The sequence below is a fragment of the Bos taurus genome, chromosome 23, assembly GCF_002263795.3.
Source record: "Bos taurus isolate L1 Dominette 01449 registration number 42190680 breed Hereford chromosome 23, ARS-UCD2.0, whole genome shotgun sequence".
Lineage (NCBI taxonomy): Eukaryota > Metazoa > Chordata > Mammalia > Artiodactyla > Bovidae > Bos > Bos taurus.
In genome coordinates this window covers 550,809-573,528 of record NC_037350.1, presented here as the reverse complement: position 1 = coordinate 573,528, position 22,720 = coordinate 550,809, and the positions used below count along the sequence as shown (strand labels likewise).

The following is a 22,720-nucleotide window of genomic DNA, read 5'->3' as shown; positions in this document are numbered from 1 at the left end:
AGCAAGGTGAAAAGACAGTCTTCAGAATGGGAGAAAATAATAGCAAATGAAGCAACTGACAAACTACTAATCTCAAGAATATACAAGCAACTCCTACAGCTCAACTCCAGAAAAATAAATGACCCAATCAAAAAATGGGCCAAAGAACTAAATAGACATTTCTCCAAAGAAGACATACAGATGGCTAACAAACACATGACAAGATGCTCAACATCACTCATTATCAGAGAAATGCAAATCAAAACCACTATGAGGTACCATTTCACACCAGTCAGAATGGCTGAGGTCCAAAAGTCTACAAATAATAAATGTTGGAGAGAGTGTGGAGAAAAGGGAACCCTCTTACACTGCATTCTATTTTTGAATTGAATTAACGACCTTTTAGGAATTCATGAACTAAAATGTACCAGAATGGATAAATTTAATTCAGATAACCATTATATTTACTTCAGTGGGCAAGAATACACTAGAGGAAATGAAGTAGCCTTTAGAGTCCACAAAAGTGTCCAAAATGCAGTACTTGGGGGCAATCTCAAAAATGTAGAATGATCTCTGATTGTTGCCAAGACAAATAATTCAATATCACAGTAATCCAAGTCTATGTACCAACCACTAATGGTGAAGAAGCTGAAGTTAAATGGTTCTATGGAGACCTACAAAAACCTTCCAGAACTAACACCAAAAAAGATGTCCTTTTCATCGTAGGGGACTGTAATGCAAAAATAGAAAGATAAGAGATACCTGGAGTAATATGCAAATTTGGCCTTGGAGTACAAATGTAGAAGGGCAAAGGCTAACAAAGCTTTGCCAAGAAAACGCATGGGTTATTGGAAACACTGTATTCCAACAACACAAGAGACAGCTACACATGGACATCACCAGATGGTCAATACTGAAATCAGATTGCCAAGTGTTGCCAAGAAAATGCATGGGTCATGGCAAACACCCTATTCCAACAACACAAGAGACAACTACACATGGACATCACCAGACAGTCAATACTGAAATCAGATTGATCATATTATTTGCAGCCAAAGATGCAGAAGCTCTATACAGTCAGCAAAAACAAGACCAGGAGCTGATTGTAGCTCAGAACATGAATGTCTTATTGTCAAAATCAGACTTAACTTGAAGAAATTGGGGGAAACCTCTAGACCATTCAGATAGGACCTCATGATAGGACCATTCAGATAGGACCTCATGATAAATTAAATCCCTCATGATTATGCAGTGGAAGTGACAAATCAATTCAAGGCATCAGATCTGATATATAGAATGCCTGAAGAACTATGGACAGAGGTTCACAACATCATACAAGAGGCAGAGATCAAAAACATCCCCAAGAAAAAGAAATGCAATAGATAAATTGGTTGTCTAAGGAGGCCTTACAAATAACTGAGAAAAAAAGAGAAGCAAAAGGCAAAGGAGAAAAGGAAAGATATATTCATCTGAATGCAGAGTTCCAAAGAATAGTAAGGAGAGATAGAGCTTTCCTAAGTGATTAATGCAAAGAAATAAAGGAAAACAATAAAATGGGAAAAACTAGAAATCTCTTCAAGAAAAATAGAGATACCAAGGGGACATTTCATGCAAAGATAGGCACAAAAAAGGACAGAAATGGTATGGATCTCACAGAAGCAAAAGCGGTTAAGAAGATGTGGCAAAAAAAAAAAAAAAGAAGATGTGGCAAGAATACACAGAACTATATGATAAAAGATCTTAATAACCCAGATAACCACAGTGGTGTGATCACTCACCTACAGCCAGACATCGTGGAGTGTGAAGTCATGTGGGCCTTAGGAAGCATCACTACAAAGCTAGTGGAGGTGATGGAATTCCACCTGAGCTATTTCAAATCCTGTAAGATGATGCTATTAAAGTGCTGTACTCAATATGCAGCAATTTACACAGTTCTTATTTTGTCCTTCCTTCCACAGGCCATTGGCTACATTATCTTTCAATTCCCTAAGGTCCCTTTCTGTACCAACTGATTTCCTCACTATAAGGTGGTTTTTCTGAGTGCAGTGATTTCTCCTCACCTTCAGCTTCCCACTGGTGTTGCTAGTGCCTTTTTTAAAATTCCTCTTTTCTTTTTTCACCCAACCCTTCTTTCATACTACCTGCTTCTGAGGGACTTTTTCTTGTCCTTTTAGATGTCTGAAGTCTTCCATTAATTGTCAGCACGTGCTCCCTGAGAACTGTTTCTTTTGTAGATGGATTCTTGATGTTTTTGAGATATGACATCCACATCCTCCTATTCTTCCATCTTGACTCCTCTCCCTCTTGAGTCATCTTTCCAAGCAGAAGCCTTGTTTCCACTCTCCAATCTAAGCAAGCCAGCAAATTCATTCTTTCTTTCTCCTATATATTGATTATTATAAATAATCCTGTAATGGGCAGGGGGTGCATACAACTTTTCACGTCAGTATTTTTAGTTTTTCCAGATAAACAACCAGCAGTGAAAATGCTGGATTATATTGTCATTCCTTTTGTAATTCTTTTTGAGAAACCTCCATATTATTTTCCCAGTAGCTGTAACCAACTGAATTTGTATCCTACAACATGACTGAAAAAAAAATTATTAATTATAATAGCTTTCTGGTGGAGTCTATGGTTTTCTGTATATAATATGCACCTACAAATAATAATAGTTTTATTTATCCCTTTCAAATTTGAATGTTTTCTTGTCTAATATCTCTGACCAGGACTTCAATAGTATGTTAACTGAAAATGGGAAAATTGGGCATCCTTTTCTTTTTCTGGGACTTAGAGGAAAAGCTTTCAGATTTTCACATTGAGGATAGTATCTGTGAATTTGTTGTATATGGCCTTTTTTCATGTTGAGATATATTTCCTGCATCCCTAGAATAAATCAAACTTGATCATGGTTTGTAATCCTCTTAAAGTATTGTTGAATTCATTTTGCTAATATTTTGTTGAGGATGTTTACATCCACATTCTCAGGAATATTAGCCTATAAGCTTATTTTCTTGTGATGCCCTTGTCTGATTTTGGTATCAGAGTGGTACTGGCCTCCTAAAGTGAGTTTGAATGTGCTTTTCTTCTTTGTGTCTTTTGAAAGTGTTTGAGAAGGACTGCTATTGATTCTCTGAACATTTGATAGAATTCTCCAGTGAACATCTCTGGTAATAGACTTCTATTTGTTGAGAGGTTTTTGATGACTGACTTAATCTCCTTACTGTTAATCAGTCTGTTCAGATTTTCTTTTTCTTCATGATTCACACTTAGATGGTTATATGTTTCTAGGATTGCATCTATTTATTTCAGTTTGTCCAATGTGTTCATAGCCTATTGGGTCCTTTGTATTTATGCAATTGTAATGTCTTTGTATGCTTTGTATGCATACAATTGTAATGTTTTTTCTTTCAGTTCTGAGTTTATTTATTTGATTGAGTTCTCTCTCTTTTCTGAGTCTCACTAAAGGGTTTTTGACATTTTGATATATTCAGGGAACCAGATCTAAGTTCCATTGATCTTTTCTATTATCTTTTTACATTGTATTTATTTTATTTTTGCTCTGTTTTTAGTCATTTCCTTCTTTATACTGACTTTGGGCTTTGTTTATTAATCCTTTCCTAATTCTTTAAGGTATAGAGTTGGCTTGTTATTTGAGATTTTCCTTCTTTCTTGAGGTAGTTATTTATTCCAGGAAGTTTCCTCTTAATTGGTGTTTTTCATTTTCATTTTAATTTGCCTCAAAGTATCTTTTTAACTTCTCTTTTCATTTGTTCATTGAGCTGTGCAGTAGCATTATGCTTAATCTTTACATATTGGTATTTCAGGTTTCTTCTTGTATTTTATTTCTAGTTTCATAGTGCTATTGTTGGAAAAGATTCTTAATATGATCTTCAACTTTTAAATTTGCTAACACATTTTTTGGCATAACTATGATCTATCCTGGATAATCTTACATGTCACTTGGAAGAATGTGTATTCTGTTGCTTTTGGATAGAACATTCTGTGTATGTCAATTAACTTTATCTATTCTAATATGTCAAAGAATATTCAAACTACCACACAGTTGCACTCATCTCACATGCTAGTAAAGTAATGCTCAAGATTCTCCAAGCCAGGCTTCAACAATATATGAACTATGAACTTCCATATGTTAAAGCTGGTTTTAGAAAAGGCAGAGGAACAAGAGATCAAATTGCCAACAGTTTAGGGAAGTTTTCAGAATTTTTTTTTTTTTTTCCTGAATAAGTTTTCTGCCCCTTTCTCTCTCTCTCTTTTCCTTCTAAGACTTCGGTAATGCAAATGTTAGTTCACTCTTTGCTCTATAAGTCTCTTAAGTTACCTTTATTAAAAAAAATCATTTCTTTTTCTTTTGCTGCTGTAATTGGATGAGTTCTTCTGCCCTGCTTTTTCATTAACCCATCATTTCTCTTGGTTCATCTAGTCTGCTTTTGTCCCTTCTTGTGTATTTTTCAGTTCACTAATTGTATTATTTAGCTTTGTGGCTTCTGTCTGCTATTTTCTTGATTTTAATCTCTTTGTTAAAATTTTCACTGTTTTCATCTACCAATATTTGAGCATCTTTGTGGCTATACTTTTATCTTTTATCAGGTAAATTACTTATCTCCATTTCAATAAGGCTTTTTTTCCCCCCGAGGCTTTATCTTGTTCTTTCATTTGGAACATATACCTCTTTCTTTATTTTTCTTGACTCCCTGTGTTTGTTTCTATGCATTAAATGAAATAACAAGGCTTGTAGAACTGGTCTTATGTAAAAGATGAAACTTCTCATTTAACCCTGCACTAGCTATTGGATGTCTCTCAAACCTATGTGATTGTCCAAACAGCCTATTTTACTTTAATAACTACCAGTAGTTATGGGTATGCTAGTCAGTGTGCCAAAGGGTAGGATCTCAGTTAATGACCAGATTTAGACTAATTGGAAACTAGATCCCCAGACAGTATCTTTTAGAGAATGCAAATATCTAATACCCCTGGATGATAGTCACAGGAACTGGGGCAACAGACAAATGTGGAAGCTCCTTTATACAAGACACCAGTCAGCTGTAGCAAGGCAGAGCAAGAGCACAAAGACAGCATTCTCTCGCCTGTGTTCCTGAAGGACACCTTCATAGCCTTCTGATGTGTGTTAGACCTCAAGCCTGCCTTTCAGGTCTAAATTCCAGGACAAGTAAGTCATTTTCTATGTTTGTTTTTTTTTTTTTCGTTTTCATTTTTTAAAATTTATTATTTATTATTATTATTATTTTTTTTACTTTGCAATAGTGTATTGGTTTTACCATACATCAACATGAATCTGCCACAGGTGTACACGTGTTCCCAATCCTGAACCCCCCTCCCACCTCCCTCCCCATACCATCCCTCTGGGTCATCCCAATGCACCAGCCCCAAGCATCCTGTATCCTGCATCGAACTTGGACTGGCGATTCATTTCCTATATGATATTATACATGTTACAATGCCATTTCCCCAAATCATCCCACCCTATCCCTCTCCCACAGAGTCCAAAAGAATGTTCTATACATCTGTGTCTCTTTTGCTGTCTCGCATACAGGGTTATCATTACCATCTTTCTAAATTCCATATATATGTGTTAGTATACTCTATTGGTGTTTTTCTTTCTGGCTTACTTCACTCTGTTTCATAGAAAGGCTGGAAAGATGTTACAGTGCCCTGAGGTGACAGACAGCCAAGAACTATCTCTCCAATTGTTAGAGTCCTCTGGGATCCAAGATCATAGGGAGCCCTGGCCAATAGAGCCAGGCAATCAAGGGGAATGTCCTGGGAAGAAGCTATAAAAAAACATGTACCAGACATAAAATCTAGGGCTCCAGATATGTATGCGAGTGTCCTCTAAGAGATCTGGCATAAGAGTGTAGGATAGGGAAAGCAAAAAGTGAGTGCCTCTCCTCTGAGGTCTCAGGAAGTTTGTTTTGTTTTGTATATTTTCAATATTTAATTAAATTCAATTTTTGGTAATTAAAATTTTCTCTTTTCTACTAAGTATATAAATGTATTGATTATATCTGATTTTATTTCTTTTTAAAATTTTTTTAAACTTATTTTATTTTAGTTTTTAACTTTAATATTGTATTGGTTTTGCCATATATCAACATGAAGACAACTCATGGTTTAGGGAGGCAGTTCTTCAAAGTAACTATTCCTTCATACTGCCAAAGCATATTGAGATGATTCTGTTTTATTTTTCATATTAGAAATGAATTTTAATCCTTCTTTTTATAAAAAGCATAGAGTATTGTTGTGGCTTCAAATGATGATGGCAAGTAGTAGAAATAATGAAAATATTAATAATAACAAAAATGTAAATCAGTGGAAGTTATACTTGCATATATAACTTCCATTGATGTAGCCCTTTTTACATATGTTACTTTTATTGATTAGGAAGAAGAGTGGATTGAACAACTTGTTATATTTGCAGACAGAACCTTGCTATCAGGTTTATTCACATTGCTCTTTTTGTTCAGTCACTAAATTGTGTTGACTCTTTGAGACCCCATTGATTGCAGCAAGCCAGGCTTCCTTGTCCTTCACTATCTCCTGGAGTTTGCTCAACTAATGTCTATTGAGTTGGTGATTATATCTAATCAAATCATCTTCTGCCACCCCCTTCTCCTTTTGCCATCAATGTTTCCCAATAATATTAAGAAATTGTGATCAGATCATCAAATCTCTTAAGTGAATTTTGAAAATGAAAGAGTTTTGCCTTTGCCTCAATAATAACAATAATAAAAACAGACACAATTCTCAACCATGGATGTGAAAGACTTTCTACTCAAATAGTTTTGGTTTAGCTAATAAGAATGATATTTTCATTGGATAAGTGATCTTTTTTTTTTTTTCCCATTTCTACCACATAAACTACATTTATGTAGATACAAAGTGTATTTATTGTGTTAGAAGCAGCTTTATTTTGTGTACTAGTCATAATAATTCTACTTTGGCAATGTTGATTTAATTGAAAAAGTAGAAAAGGGTGGCATTGTAGGAACAGTGATATATTCTGCTATGAATACATCCTAACAAATGACAGATTGTTGTAAACTGGAAAGAGCATCAACAAACATTAATTCCATCAACATTTACTAAATTTTGCTTTTCTTATTATTAATTTTTAATTTGTGCTCTCTATTTCCATAGCTACATGGAAAGTTTTAATATAATTTTTATAGAGAGTTCAGGTCAGAGGAGAATAGGGCTAGTGCTATAAATGTTGTATTATAGACAATCAATACAAATAAATATACATATCAGCTCAGTGAATCTGCCAGAATGACTATTATTTTAGCCCTGACAATATCTGGAAAAGTTACTCTCTCCAGAGAGAAATTTTATGTTGTTAGTATATTATCCTTCATATTACTAAAGCAAACAAATTTCTAATATCCAAAAACTACTTAAAATGATAATATGATGGGTTAGAGGGTTAGTGCCCTATAAAGCTAAGTGTTCCATTAAATTCATTCTCTCAATTTTTTTTATTCATTTTGGATTGGAGGGATTTTTTATAACATGATTTTGCTTTCCTGTTATTGTATTTATATTTTAATACATTTGATAATTTTTTAATTAACAAATACTTGGAGGAAACCACTACTTGAAGACAGTGCTATTAAGATAGACAAGGACTCTTGTCTTAATTTACAGTATGACTACATACAAAGGAAAATAATTTAGAAAATCAGAGAAAAATGTCTGTAATTTAGCCAAAAAGAAAAGGGAGGTTTTATATATCTTAGGTTTATCCATGAAACGTTTACATGTGACTAGGTGTTAGGAAGTAGCAGGTATACTAAATTCTCAAAATGGTTTTGTTATAAAATTTTAATTGCCTTCATTTCCTTCTTGCGTAAGGTATTATCTTTAAATGATTTAATAGAATCTCATATTTATTGCTATATAGGACATAGATAAAATTAAATCATAAGGAATTTTATTAATACTGTGATTTCTTTTTTAAATTAATTAATTTATTTATTTTACCTTACAATATTGTAGTGGTTATGCTATACATTGACTTGAATCTGCCATGAGTGTACACGTGTTCCCCATCCTGAAACCCCCACCCACCTCTCTCCTCATCCCATTCCTCTGAGTCATCCCAGTGCACCAGCCCCGAGCACCCTGTATCATGCATCAAACATGGACTGGCAATTCATTTTACATATGATATTTTACATGTTTAAATGCCATTCCCCATATCATCCCACTCTCGCCCTCTCCTACAGAGTCCAAAAGACTGTTCAATACATCTGTGTCTCTTTTGCTGTCTCACATACAGGGTTATCGTTACCTTCTTTCTAAATTCCATATATACATGGTAGTATACTGCATTGGTGTTTTTCTTTCTGGCTTACTTCACTCTTTTTAATAGGCTCCAGTTTCATCCACCTCATTAGAACTGATTCAAATGTATTCTTTTTTTTTTTAATTTAATTTAATTTAATTTTTTTTTTTTTTTTTTTCGGTGAACAAGGCCCGCACTTTATTTTCCAAAGTAGTTTTTATACCTTAAGTTATGCATAGAGGATAATGGGGGAAGGGGTAGAGTCATGCAGCAAGCCAGGCTTTCTTCCTGCAAACTTATCATATGCAAAAGCTTAGGTGATTTGCATCATCTTCTGGCCCGGAGGCCTGTTAACATTTTTTTTTTTTTTCTAATTTTATTTTATTTTTAAACTTTACAATATTGTATTAGTTTTGCCAACTATCAAAATGAATCTGCCACAGGTATACCTGTGTTCCCCATCCTGAACCCTCCTCCTTCCTCCCTCCCCATATCCTCCCTCTGGGTCCTCCCAGTGCACCAGCCCCAAGCATCCAGTATCGTGCATTGAACCTGGACTGGCGACTCATTTCATACATGATATTATACATGTTTCAATGCCATTCTCCCAAATCTCCCCTCCCTCTCCCTCTCCCACAGAGTCCATAAGACTGATCTATACTTCAGTGTCTCTTTTGCTGTCTCGTACACAGGGGTTATTGTTACCATCTTACCAAATGTATTCTTTTTAAAGGCTGAGTAATACTCCATTGTGTATATGTACCACTACTTTCTTATCCATTCATCTGCTGATGGACATCTAGGTTGCTTCCATTTCCTGGCTATTATAAACAGTGCTGCAATGAACATTGGGGTACACATGTCTCTTTCAATTCTGGTTTCCTTAGTGTGTATGCCCAGTAGTGGGATTTCTGGGTCATAAGGCAGTTCTATTTCAGGTTTTTAAGGAATCTCCACACTGTTCTCCATAGTGGCTGTACTAGTTTGCATTCCCACCAACAGTGTAAGAGGGTTCCCTTTCCTCCACACCCTCTCCAGCATTTATTGCTTGTAGACTTTTGGATCACAGCCATTCTTACTGGGGTGAAATCGTACCTCATTGTGGTTTTGATTTGCATTTCTCTGATAATGAGTGATGTTGAGCATCTTTTCATATGTTTGTTAGCCATCTGTATGTCTTCTTTGGAGAAATGTCTATTTAGTTCTTTGGTCTATTTCTTGATTGGGTTGTTTATTTTTCTGGAATTGAGCTGCAGGAGTTGCTTGTATATTTTTGAGATTAGTCCTTTGTCAGTTGCTTCATTTGCTATTGTTTTCTCCCATTCTGAAGGCTGTCTTTTCACCTTGCTTAGAATTTCCTTTGTTGTGCAGAAGCTTTTAAGTTTAATTAGATCCCATTTGTTTATTTTTGCTTTTATTTCCAATATTCTGGGAGATGAGTCATAGAGGATCCTGCTGTGGTTTATGTCTAGAGTGTTTTGCCTATGTTTTCTTCTAGTTTAATAGTTTCTGGTCTTACGTTTAGATCTTTAATCCATTTTGAGTTTATTTTTGTGTATGGTGTTAGAAAGTGTTCTAGTTTTATTCTTTTACAAGTTTTTGACCAGTTTTCCCAGCACCACTTGTTAAAGAGGTTGTCTTTTCTCCATTGTATATTCTTGCCTCCTTTGTCAAAGATAAGGTATGCATAGGTGCATGGAATTACCTCTGGCCTTTCTATTTTGTTCCACTGATCTATATGTCTGTCTTTGTGCCAGCACCATAATGTCTTCGTGACTGTAGCTTTATAGTAGAGACTGAAGTCAGTCAGGTTGATTCCTGCAGTTCCATTCTTCTTTCTCAAGATTGCATTGGCGATTCGAGGTTTTTTGTATTTCCATACAAATTGTGAAATTATTTGTTATCGTTCTCTAAAAAATACTGTTGGTAGCTTGATAGGGATTGCATTCAATCTATAAATTGATTCTTACCTTGCGTGTACAACACTCCGAGCCCCAGGAGAAGTTCCCAACGTCCAGCCTTAAGGCCCGGTACCTCTTGTTGCCTCCCTGCACACGGACTGTGTGTATGCCACGGGGGCCAATCTTTGTGTTGGCAGCGGGGCGTTCCAGCTCATACTTCTGCTTCTTGTGGTAGGACTTTCTCTTGCCCCCAGTCTTATGGCGCTTGTGCCAGTTGTCCCGAGAGATGCCCATCGCTCGGCACTGGCTGGAAAGAACTGCAATTTCTTTGTTTCTGAGCAAAGTGGTCTTCCCTGGTGGCTCAGCTGGTAAAGAATCTGCCTACAATGTGGGAGACCTGTGTTTGATCCCTGGATTGGGAAGATCCCCTAGAGAAGGTAACGGCTACGCACTTCAGCATTCTGGCCTGGAGAATTCCATGGGGTCACAAAGAGTCAGACATGACTGAGCAGCTTTCACTTGTCATTGAAATATAATCACAGGCTTCCCTGGTGGCTCACAGTAAAGACTCTGCCTTCACTTCAGGAAACCAGAGTTCGATCCTTGTGTCAGGAAAATTCCCTGGAGGAGGGAGGGCATGGCAACCTACACCAGTACTCTTGCCCAGAGAATCCCATGGACAGAGGAGCCTGGCAGGCTACAGTCCATATGGTTGGACGGAGTCAGACATAACTGACACAACTAAGCAGCAGCAACAATAAAGTATAATCACCCACAAAAGAAGCATAAATTAAATGAGAATTTTATAATAGCAATTTATAATGCCTTCTTTGTAATTTTTATTGAATCAATAGTTTTAAAATAATTGTAATGATTTTATACTATTTAAGTGTACGGTTTTTCCTGTGATCATGTATGGATGTGAGAGTTGGACTGTGAAGAAGGCTGAGCGCCAAAGAATTGATGGTTTTAAACTGTGGTGTTGGAGAAGACTCTTGAGAGTCCCTTGGACTGCAAGGAGATCCAACCAGTCCATTCTGAAGGAGATCAGCCCTGGGATTTCTTTGGAAGGAATGATGCTAAAGCTGAAACTCCAGTACTTTGGCCACCTCTTGCGAAGAGTTGATTCATTGGAAAAGACTCTAATGCTGGGAGGGATTGGGGGCAAGAGGAGAAGGGGACGACAGAAGATGAGATGGCTGGATGGCATCACTGACTCGATGGACGTGAGTCTGAGTGAACTCTGGGAGTTGGTGATGGACAGGGAGGCCTGGCGTGCTGCGATTCATGGGGTCGCAAAGAGTCAGACAGGACTGAGCGACTGATCTGATCTGATAATTTAAATGTTCTGATAAATAATTTATTTCAAAACAAAATATATAGTATTTAATAGATTAAAATAAAAAGGAAATTAGATAAAACTAATTTTATAACATTATCATAGCAATTTTTATAGACAGAAATGGTAGACATGACAGGTATTTATGGTATTAAATTAGTAGATTTGAAGATGCATTTTTCTCAGTAAAATTCTCCAATTTCCAGTTGAGTAACAGATATTTTTAAATATCTTAGCTCTTACTTTATTCATTATTTGCCATGATAGCAATGGATGAAGAAAAGCACTCATACCCGAGAGAATCATCTCCTTTTACACATGGTCCAACTTTCAATACTGGAAAATCTGGGGGACTCATGAAGAAAAGTATTAAACACCTACAATTAAATTAAAAAAAAGAAAGAAACATTATAGTCACTAAACTTAATGTAGATATAGGGAACAGTAGCATAAATGAATGGTTTCTATAGTCTTCACCTTCTGTCTACTGACGGCAGATGTTCTAACTGTTGGGTAAGCACCTTAGAGAGGTCAAGAAAAATTATACCTCCTGTGCTTCATCTAAAGTTAGTACAGTGCCATAATGTGCTAAAATTTAATTTTATCTTTGTTCTGCTTCAAATGTCCCCATGCTCCTTTCAAGTAATGTCTCAAATAAACTTCTTTCAGTAAAGGCAATGCCACAGAATCCATCTCTCTTCAACCTAAGGATGAAATAGATGCATTAGTGGTAAGCACAAAGAAAATTGAAACAACAATCCAAAAACTTTTCAATTCTAATATCTGTTCACCCCAGTGTCACTTTAGTTCATCTTTTGTATGTGTCATTAATATTTTCATGGATCCTGATGGCTGTGCTTCATGGAAAGGCCAAATTATTCCACTGGTATTTAATAAATTTAAAGTAATATAAACAGATTCTGTGAATGACTTGCATTACGTTTAGAAGTGAATGTATTTACCAAAATTTAATCACTGATATCACTAAAGCTTACTTTGTTTCGTTGTTAATCTTGGTTTTCAGTAAACTTTTTCTACTCTGGACAATTTCAAGTTTGCCTTTTGTAGTACTCTCTCAAAAGTATGTGCTATTTTGAAATGTGTTTAACTTTTTCTAATATATGCAGCATTTCTAATCATAGTGTTACAGTAAGAGGACCCCCAATCAATACAAAGCGATTTTGTATCCTCAACTTTAAATCGATTCCTGTAGTGATTCTCCATTCATAGAAAGTAGTGTGCTATCTGCTTTGCTGAAACTTGGCATGTATTTGATGGTTTTTAAATTTTAAATCAGATATTGAGCTGCGTGCTAAGTCACTTCAGTCGTGTCCAATTCTTTACAACCCTGTGGACTGTAGCCTGCCAGGTTCCTCTATCCAAGGGATTTTCCAGGCAAGAATACTGGAGTGGGTGGCCATGCCCTCCTCCAGGGAATATTCCCAACCTAGGGATCAAACCCACATTTCCTATGTCTACCGCATTGGCTGGCAAATTCTTTGCCTACTTAGTGACCTGGGAAGCCCAACCTATGATGCAGCTTAACTAAATCACAGATGAGGAAATCCTTGGTATAGTCCCAGCATCTTGTGGTCAGTCAATATATGTTCTGTTTTGTTCCCCAAAGAGCCTAGCAGTGTTAGCACTGGGGCAAGACAGCTGAAAATATACTCTTAATTTAGTATACAATATGCTGTGTGTGTGTGTGTGTGTGTGTGTGTGTGTGTGTGTGTGTGAAAGATTAGAGGGCCATCATAGCCTCCCTGCATTGACCCATGTTCTCCAAATGTTTCCATCCTTGCTAACTCCATATCCTTGCTCTTGGACCAGCAGGGACAGAGAGGGGACTGTGCTAAGAGGTTGGATTAATACTTTGGATTAATAGATTCTATTTATATTTTACATACATCCTGTACCAGTGCTATAGGACAAACACTAGTACATCAAACCATTATGACTCCACTTTTGTGTTTATGCAACATCCAAAAAGGTTTGTTGCCCTAAGATAAAGAAAGAGTGAGTCTAAATTCACTTAAGTGTATGTAGGTGATATTGAAAATTTTCAGACATACCATGAAAGTAACAATTGTCAGGATTAGTGACGGGAATAACTCCTCTCCTGGGAAAGACATATTCTGTGCTATGAAGCAGAACAAACCTTGATCAATATAAAGTGTCACGATCAGTCCAAGTCTAGGTCCTGAGCTCATTACTTTTCCTTATGCTTTTCCAAAAACATTGATTTCACAGACTTAAAAAAAAAAATGCAGAAGGGCTTTCCACATCCAGGAGAAGTTTTATAGTTGCTCCAGTGCCAAACACCCAAGCTCAGATTCCTAGTAAACTGCAGCACTTGGAAGTGAGTTCTAGAGGTATGTGTACACAGTGCCTCCACTCTGCTTTGATTCTGAGGTGTTTCAGAGGTTCTGTGCTGTTTCTATTTCCCAGCACTGATAGAACATTTTGTAGTCTATAAAAATGAAACAGAGATAAACTCATCAGAAATAAAAATTTTAAAAATTAACATTCACTTACTACAAATATAGTCTTTCCATGTAATTGAATTATTTGAAGGGAATAGAAATATCTTCACTCTCTCCATTCTTTTGTCTAGTCTATAAAATAAATTTTCCTTTTAGACATTATCAAGTATACTTTTGCTAAAACAATATGAAGGACAGAAAGGGAAAGTGACAACATCTATAAGATCAAATTTTTATGTTCCCCATTTCCTTTGGAAAGTATTTATTACCAGGTAACAGAAAACTTAGCCATTTATTTGAATAAAGCAATTAATATAAAAGTATATAGAGATTATACTTTCTATTAAGATTTAGATATGATCTAAGAAACATCATTTATGTATACTCTGCCATAATCCACTCCCCAATCACACATACATGATGCCAACAGCAAAACACTTAGTGTTCAAGGATCCATGGAACCAAATGTTCTGTTGAAGTATACTATCAATATTAGTAATATAATACCAAGTATTTGTGATATAATCATATTTAGAAGGTGTTGCAGTTAAGATTCTATTGAGCAATCATTTCTATGTTGCTGACTATGTGGAGTTGGATGAATATATTTGTTCCGAATAAAAGTCCACAGGGGGTTGAAAGCAGATGATGATTTCAGAGAAAGGTAAGGTTTTTCTAGTGAGTATCTGCAGAGGGCATGCAGAAGATGAAGCTGTTGAGCTCAGCCAGCACCAGATGAAAAAATCCTGTAATGCCATGTGGAAATCATTGAATTTTAGGTATACAATATGTCAGCAGAGGCTTGTCAGCAGCAACTGGTATAATCTGGAAAATTTTTTTACAGAAAGCTAAAAGTGTCAAAATGATTATTCTGTCTGTGCCTTTTATTAATTTTGCATCCATATGTTGTAAATTTGGATGCCATTCTGTGCTGACGCCACAAGTATTCTATTCAGTGGTTAGCCACTTTATAAATCCTAATGTGTTTGCTTCTCGGTCTGGCTGCTTGATGAACAGCATAATGCATTGTCTAAAGTAAAGCCTTCCAAATCCTACCTTCAAGGCCAAATTGCCTTGTGTGCTACTTTCCTTTCAAGGGCAGGAGACAGCCTCTCTAGGGTCCTCTGAATGTCTTCAGCAGGTTTTGTGGCCTTTCTTTTGTTCTATTTTTTTTTTTTTTTTTAATCTCTGGCTTCAGCACCCTTGTCATTGCTGTCTGGTATCCTGTTGCTATCTCCTCTACAGACAGTAATGGCTGTGCAAGGTGACCTTCCCCAAATTGATATCCCACCTCCACATTTTCTCTTAGAACCAGTCATTTGGCTTTGCTCCTTACCAACTGGGATTCACTAGTACTTGCTTTTCCATCATTGGCTAGAGCATCATGAGGCTCAGAAGCAAATCTGACCATATCTACTGGGTCAAAAGTGACTGTACTGAATGAAATCCCCTCACCAGCTCACTAGTTGTTTTCACTTCTTAATTTTCTCCCACAGCCCTATTCCAATTCAACAGGTTCCTGTTCAGGTTTTACTTAAGACACTTTATCCTTGAAGATATGTTTTCTTGAAATGGAAACAGGATACAGCCCCCCTGAGAATCAACATTCTAAGTGATTTGTAAAATACAGTTCTCTGGTGCCTCAAATGGTAAATAATCTGCCTGCAATGCAGGTCACCTGGGTTCAATCCCTAGATCGGGAAGATCCCCTGGATAAGGGAATGGCTACCCGCTCCAGCATTCTTGCCTGGAGAATTCCATGTACAGAATAGCCTGGCAGCCATGGGGTCTCAAAGAGTTGGAAGCATGCTTCCATCTTTAACGATGTCTTGTCAAGAATCTTTCATTTTGCTTTTTGCTTTAGTCGCCATACACTCAAGACAGTTTAATTCCTCATGAATTCTAGACTACTGGGCCTTCTTGGGAATAGGCATTGTCTTTTTCAGTGGTGAAAATTTTCAACAGACAAATTCCAGGTAGTCTGAACATTGTATTTCTTAGAAGAGCATAACAAATGCCATAAATTATAGTGGAATAGTTAAAATAATGAATTATCATCTTATGACATCATCAGCATCCATGGCCCCAGAAACTGAAATCAGACAGTTCTTGGTGTTCCAGAAGACTCTTAGGCCCTGGATTGTTTCAGGGGCAGTAAACAGAAAGTTGCCCTCAGCACAGAACCTAGTGCATACTCACTGGCAAACCTACTATCCTTGTTTCTAAATCTGAAATTTTGTACATGGGAAGTCCATTGTCGATTGTATATTTTCCCTTTTTGGATCAGCTCTAGAGGCATATAGTAATTTTTTATTTCTGTTCATTTTTTGCTTGCTTATTCTTGCTTTTCTTAAAATTCAGGGATTTTCCTGAAATGCATCTCACTTTGGCTCTTTTCTCTTAAGTTCAGAATAGAATTAGGTAAACACTTATATTCTGCATCCTGCAAAAAGTTTTATTCTATTATTTATTTATTTTTCTTATGTTTTGTTTTCTCTTTGTATAATTCTTACTATTACATATCAGCTTTACTGGATCTATTTTACATGTCTCTGATATTTCCTTCATAATCTTTATCTATTCATGTACTTTGCTTTGTATTTAATCTTTCTGTACAAAATTTCTGATTTCCGTCATCTATCCTTAATTTAAACTACTGTATTGTCTTGCTTTGAGTTCCCCTAGACAAGGACAATGTAGAAAAATTTAGTTATGTGAAGTTTATTTGGAAGGAAAACTCTGGAAACCTCAGTATAGGAGTAAGGAAGTAAAATAAGAAACGTAAGGAAACCCATGTAATGTGCATTCTCAAACAGGCTAAAGACATACCTCCACTTGTGCACAGAGCAGTTGCTTTGTGCAACTGATAAGCTTTCTTTGAAGCAGCTGAAGCTTAGCAGTTGAACTTAAGCAACCAAACATATGGGGCAACTATGGCTGGCACCACATCTAAGGGAGGAGCAGGCTGAGGTGTTTATAAGCTGGCTCTCTCCAATCACTAGTTGACAACTGGTCCATAGAGAGTTGAGTCCTGGCGTGTCTTCCCTGCTCTGTGCTTAAGTAGGGCTATCCCTCAAGGCCAGATCAAGCCTCCAGCAAGAAAATACATAAATGCTGGTTACATGAAGATAATGAAGTCAATGAATATGGGTAGAGTATGCACAGCATCTGTTATAAAGAGTATTGGTGGAATTTATGTAATAAGAAAATCTTCTCCCAGCCCAGAATTGTGTCTACAAAAAGAACTCTTTTTGTAGAGAAGAAGATGCTTTTATTATTATTAAGCATTAGATCTGAATGTGATGGGCATCATGGGCCATTCATCAAGAGATGAAAAGACAGGGAGAGATCTCATCCTTTTATAGCCAAGCAGATACAAACCATTACATACTTGTTCTCAATGTAAAAAACAAGTAATCCCCAAATAAGAGGTCCTGATAGCACACAGAGAGCATCCTAACTTTGCATAATTATTGGTTAGCTAATTGGGTTCATCCAGGAAAAAGCAAACTTCTCGTATCTTTATGACAGGAAGTAGTTTTGCAACCTGGAGCAAGGCCCCTACCAAAGTTAGGCTTCTACCATCCCCTCACAGAAACTAGAAGACAGATGCTTGTTTTGGTGCTTGCATTTAAAAGGAGAAAGACATTCCTAGGACATAAAACTGACAAAAGGCCTAACTTATATCTTCCAAAGGGTTTATGTACTTTTCAAAGAGAGGAGAAAGTACTTACAATCAGAAGTTTTTTAAATTAAAGACTCTGGGAGGGGGAAAAACAAAAAATTGCTCCGAGAAAAAGGAGTGAGGGTACAGCTCTGACAAGATTTCCTTACAGAGCTGACTGTTTGGGCCACAGATGCTATAATCTAGGAGAGTTCTTGCCTGTTTAGTCTCAGGGAGCAAGGCAAAGGCAAAAGTAACTGAGATCCTCTTCAGGGTCAGCCATTGCATCTCTACCACAGACAAATATGTACACACACACACACACATATATATATATATATACATTTATACACATACATACATTTGTACAAAATCCCTATGTGAGGATGCAATTTGAACGGATGAACGTACTAGAAAAGAATTTCTACATAAGTGTAGTTACAAATGCTTTTCAATTAATCATTCAGACAATCCCATTCAGCCCAAGGTATAAATAATTCATTTGTTTCTATTTGAATTTCATGACAGAGAAAGTTGTACAGATAAGAGACTTATTTATTACTGAAGAGGATTTGTATTAAAAGAAAGTTCTCTGGGCATTAATAATAATAAAAAAAAATCTGCAGAAAACACTCAGTAAATTATAACTCTAAGGATAAAATATAACAAGAGTAATTGCTAAAGTAAAAACCAAAATATAAAACTTTTGTGTACTATGTATTATGTGTTTCCAACATTTCTTTTATTGTTTAGCTTATTCCTGGCACTGGTAGAGTTTTCAGGAGGATAATTAGGATATTTGAATGCATCGCCTTTTTTAGTTCATATCTGTTTTTATATTGTTTTGAACCTTAGATATTTAGCATAATAATATTTAGCAAGTCATGTTTGACTAATGCTATTATTGTTATTATTATCATCGGTTTACCATTGAAGAATTAGAAGGTCAAAACTAGTGAGGTCACTTATCATAATTTATATACTATTGAGGGGAAGAGTTGCAATTTTTGCTCTAGTACCCATGATCAGAATCTGGACTGTCGAAGCTAATATGACATGTGTTCTTTCAGAGTTATATCATCCATTTGATGTGCTGTATGATTCATTTGAAAGTTAAAATTCAAGAACATAGACATGGTGATTTTGATTTTTTTTCTTATTCTGAAACGCATGAGCTCTTTGGCTTAGAGTAGTTTTCAAATGTATGATCTCTTGGAGTAAAGTAGTACATTTAAATTAATTTAATAATAATTAGCTTTTTCCAATAGTCATGTATGGACGTGAGAGCTGGGCCATAAAGAAGGCTAAACACCAAAGAATTGATGCTTTTAAACTGTGGTCCTTGAGAAGACTCTTGAGAGTCCCTTGAACTGCAAGGAAATCCAACTAGTCAATCCTAAAGGAAATCAATCCTGAATATTCATTGAAAGACTGATACTGAAGCTGAAGCTCCAATACTGTGGCCACCTGCTGTGACGAGGCAACTCATTGGAAAAGACCCTGATGCTGGGGAACACAGAAGGCAGGAGGAGAATGGGATGACAGAGGATGATATGGTTGGATGGCATCACTGACTCAATGGACATGAATTTGAACAAGCTCGGGGAGATGGTAAAGGACAGGAAAGCCTGGTGTATTGCAGTCCATGAGGTCACAAAGAGTTGGACCCCACTGAGTGACTGAACTGAACTGAATAATTCTTGCATCCCTAGAATAAACCCAGTCTGATCATGGTGTATGAGCTTTTTGATGTCTTGCTGAATTCCGTTTGATAATATTTTGTTGAGGATTTTTGCATCTATGTTCATCATTGATACTGGCATGTAGTTTTCTTTTTTTGTGTTGTCTTTGTCTGGTTTTGGTATCAGGGTGATGGTGGCCTTTATAGGATGAGTTTGGAAGTGTTCCTTCCTCTGCAGTTTTTTGAGAGTTTTAGGATAGGCATTAGCTCTTCTCTAAATGTTTGATAAAATTCTGTGAAGCCATCTGGTCCTGGGTGTTTGTTTTTTGGGAGATTTTTGAACACAGCTTCAATTTCAGTGCTTGTAATTGGGTTCTTCATAATTTCTATTTCTTCCTGGTACAGTCTTGGAAGATTGAGCTTTTCTAAGAATCTGTCCATTTCTTCCAGGTTATCAATTTTATTGCCATATAGTTGTTCATAATAGTCTTTTGCAATCCTTTGTATTTCTGTGTTGCCTGTTGTAACCTCTCCTGTTTCATTTCTAATTTTGTTGACTTGATTCTTCTCTCTTTTTTTCTTGATGAGTCTGGCTAAAGGTTTGTCACTTTTGTTTATCTTCTCAAAGAACCACTTTTAGTTTTATTAATCTTTACTATTGTTGCTTTCATTTAATTTTCATTTATTTATGCTCAGTTCTTTATGATTTCTTTCCTTCTACTAATTTTGAGGCTTCTTGTTCTTTTTTCTACAGTTGTTTTAGGTGTACAGTTAGGTTATCTATTCAATGTTTTCCTTGTTTCTTCAGGTAGGATTGTATTGCTATAAACTTCCGTCTTATAACAGCTGTTGCTGCATAGGTTTTGAGTTGTTGTCTTTTCCTTGTCATTTTTTTATAGACATTTTTTTATTTCCCTTTTGATTTCTTCAGTAACATATCGGTTATTTATAAATGTATTGTTTAATCTCCATTTGTTTGTATTTTTTTACAGGTTTTTTCTTGTAATTGATGTCTACTTTTATAGCATTGTGGTCAGAAAAGATGTTTGACACAATTCCAATTTTCTTAAATTTACTGCGGTTTCAATTGTGACCCTAGATGTGATCTATTCTGGAGAATGTTCCATGTGCACTTGAGAAGAAGGTGTATTCTTCTGCATTTGAATGGAATGTCCTGAAGATATCAATGAGATCCATCTCATCTAGTGCCTCATTTAAGACTTGTGTTTCTTTAATTAATTTTCTGTTTTGATGATCTGTCCATTGGCGTGAGTGGGGTTTTAAAGTCTTGTATTATTATTGTTATTATTATTATTCAGAGAAATATCAATAACCTCATGTATGCAGATGACACCACCCTTATGGCAGAAAGTGAAGAGGAACTAAAAAGCCTCTTGATGAAAGTGAAAGAAGAGAGTGAAAAAGTTGGCTTAAAGGTCAACATTCAGAAAACTAAGATCATGGCATCTGATCCCATCACTTCATGGCAAATGGATGGGGAAAGAGAGGAAACAGTGGAAACAGTAGCTGACTTTATTTTTGGGGGCTCCAAAATCACTGCAGACGGCGATTGTAGTCATGAAATTAAAACACACTTACTCCTTGGAAGGATAGTTATGACCAACCTAGACAGCATTTTAAAAAGCAGAGACATTACTTTGTCAGCAGAGGTCCATCTAGTCAAGGCTATGGTTTTTCCAGTAGTCATGTACGGATGTGAGAGTTGAACTATACAGAAAGCTGAGCAGTGAAGAATTGATGTTTTTGAACTGTGATGTTGAAAAGACTCTTGAGAGTCCCTTGGACTGCAAGGAGATCCAACCAGTCCATCCTAAAGGAGATCAGTCCTGGATGTTCATTGGAAGGACTGATGTTGAAGCTGAAGCTCCAATACTTTGGCCAACTGATTGGAAGAGCTGACTCATTTGAAAAGACCCTGATGCTGGGAAAGATTGAGGCCAGGAGGAGAAGGGGGTGACAGAGGATGAGATGGTTGGATGTCATCACCGACTCAATGGACATGGGTTTGGGTAGACTCCAGGAGTTGTTGATGGACAGGGAGGCCTGACGTGTTGCAGTTCATGGGGTCACAAAGAGTCGGACACGACTGAGTGAGTGAACTGAACTGAACTGATTATTATTGTGTTACTATTAATTTCTCCTTTTATGTCTGTTAGTGTTTGTCTTATGTATTGAGGTGCTCCTATATTGGGGGCTTAGATATTTACAATGCTATGTCTTCCTCTTGGATTGATCCCTTGATGGTTATGTGGTTTCCTTCTTTATCTCTTGTAATCTTTATTTTAAGGTCTATTTTGTCTGATATGAGGATCGCTACTTCAGCTTTCTTTTGCTTCCTATTTGCATGGAATATATTTTTCCATCCTCTCACTTTCAGTCTGTATCTGTCTTTAGGTCTGAAGTGTGTTTCTTCCAGACATCATATGTATGGGTCTTGTTTTTGTATCCATTCTGCCAAAAGAATGTATCCATTCTTTTGGTTGGAGCATTTAATCCATTTATGTTTAAAGTAATTATTGATATATATGTTCCTATTGCCATTTTCTTAATTGTTTGGGGTTGATTTTGCAGATCTTTTTCTAACTCTTGTGTTTCTTGACTATATAAGTCCCTTTAACATTTGTTTTAAAGCTGGTTTGCCAGTACTGAATTCCCTTAAATTTTGCTTATCTGAAAAGCTTTTTATTTCTCTATCAATTTTGAATGAGATCCTTTCTGGGTACAGTAATCTTTGTTGTACATTTTCCCCATACTTCAAATATATCCTGCCATCCCCTTCTGGCCTGCAGAGTTCCTGCTGAAAGATCAGCTGTTAAACATATGGGGTTTCCCTAGTGTTTTACTTGTTGCTTTTCCCTTGATGATTTTAGTATTATTTCTTTGTGTTTAGTCTTTGTTAGTTTGATTAGTATGGGTCTTGGCATATTTCTGCTTGGGTTTACCCTGTATGGGACTCTTTGTCCCTCTTGAACTTGATTGACTATTTCCTTTTCCATGCTGGGGAAATGTTTCAACTATAATCTCTTCAAAACTTTTTTTCATACACTTTCTTTCTCTCTTACTCTTCTGGGACCCCTATAATTTGAATGCTGTTGTGTTTGATTTTGTTCCAGAGGTCTCTGAGATTATCCTCAGTTCTTCTCATTCTTTTTACTTTATTCTGCTCTTCAGAAGTTATTTCCAACATTTTATCTTCCAGTTCACGGATTCATCCTTCTGCTTCAGATATTCTGCTATTGATTCCTTCTAGAGTATTTTTAATTTCTGTGATTGTTTTGTTTGTCTATGTTTCAGTTCAGTTCAGTTACTAAGTTGTGCTCGACTCTTTG

The 22,720-nt window shown here is 36.3% G+C and overlaps 2 protein-coding genes across 9 annotated transcripts in view; one reads left to right on the top strand and one right to left on the bottom strand.

Annotated features, from left to right (window-relative positions):
- Positions 1–22,720, top strand: part of KHDRBS2 (KH RNA binding domain containing, signal transduction associated 2) — a 773,215-nt gene that overhangs the window by 387,717 nt on the left and 362,778 nt on the right. The gene's annotated exons all lie outside the window — the stretch shown is intronic.
- Positions 10,226–10,512, bottom strand: LOC132343589 (small ribosomal subunit protein eS8-like). The gene has a single exon (XM_059880499.1). The coding sequence runs from the start codon at positions 10,495–10,497 to the stop codon at positions 10,255–10,257; it is 243 nt and encodes an 80-aa protein (XP_059736482.1). The 5' UTR covers positions 10,498–10,512; the 3' UTR covers positions 10,226–10,254.

Bases quoted from the DNA above. Each gene is read 5' to 3' on its own strand.
- LOC132343589 (XM_059880499.1), bottom strand. From the start codon at position 10,497: ATGGGCATCTCTCGGGACAACTGGCACAAGCGCCATAAGACTGGGGGC.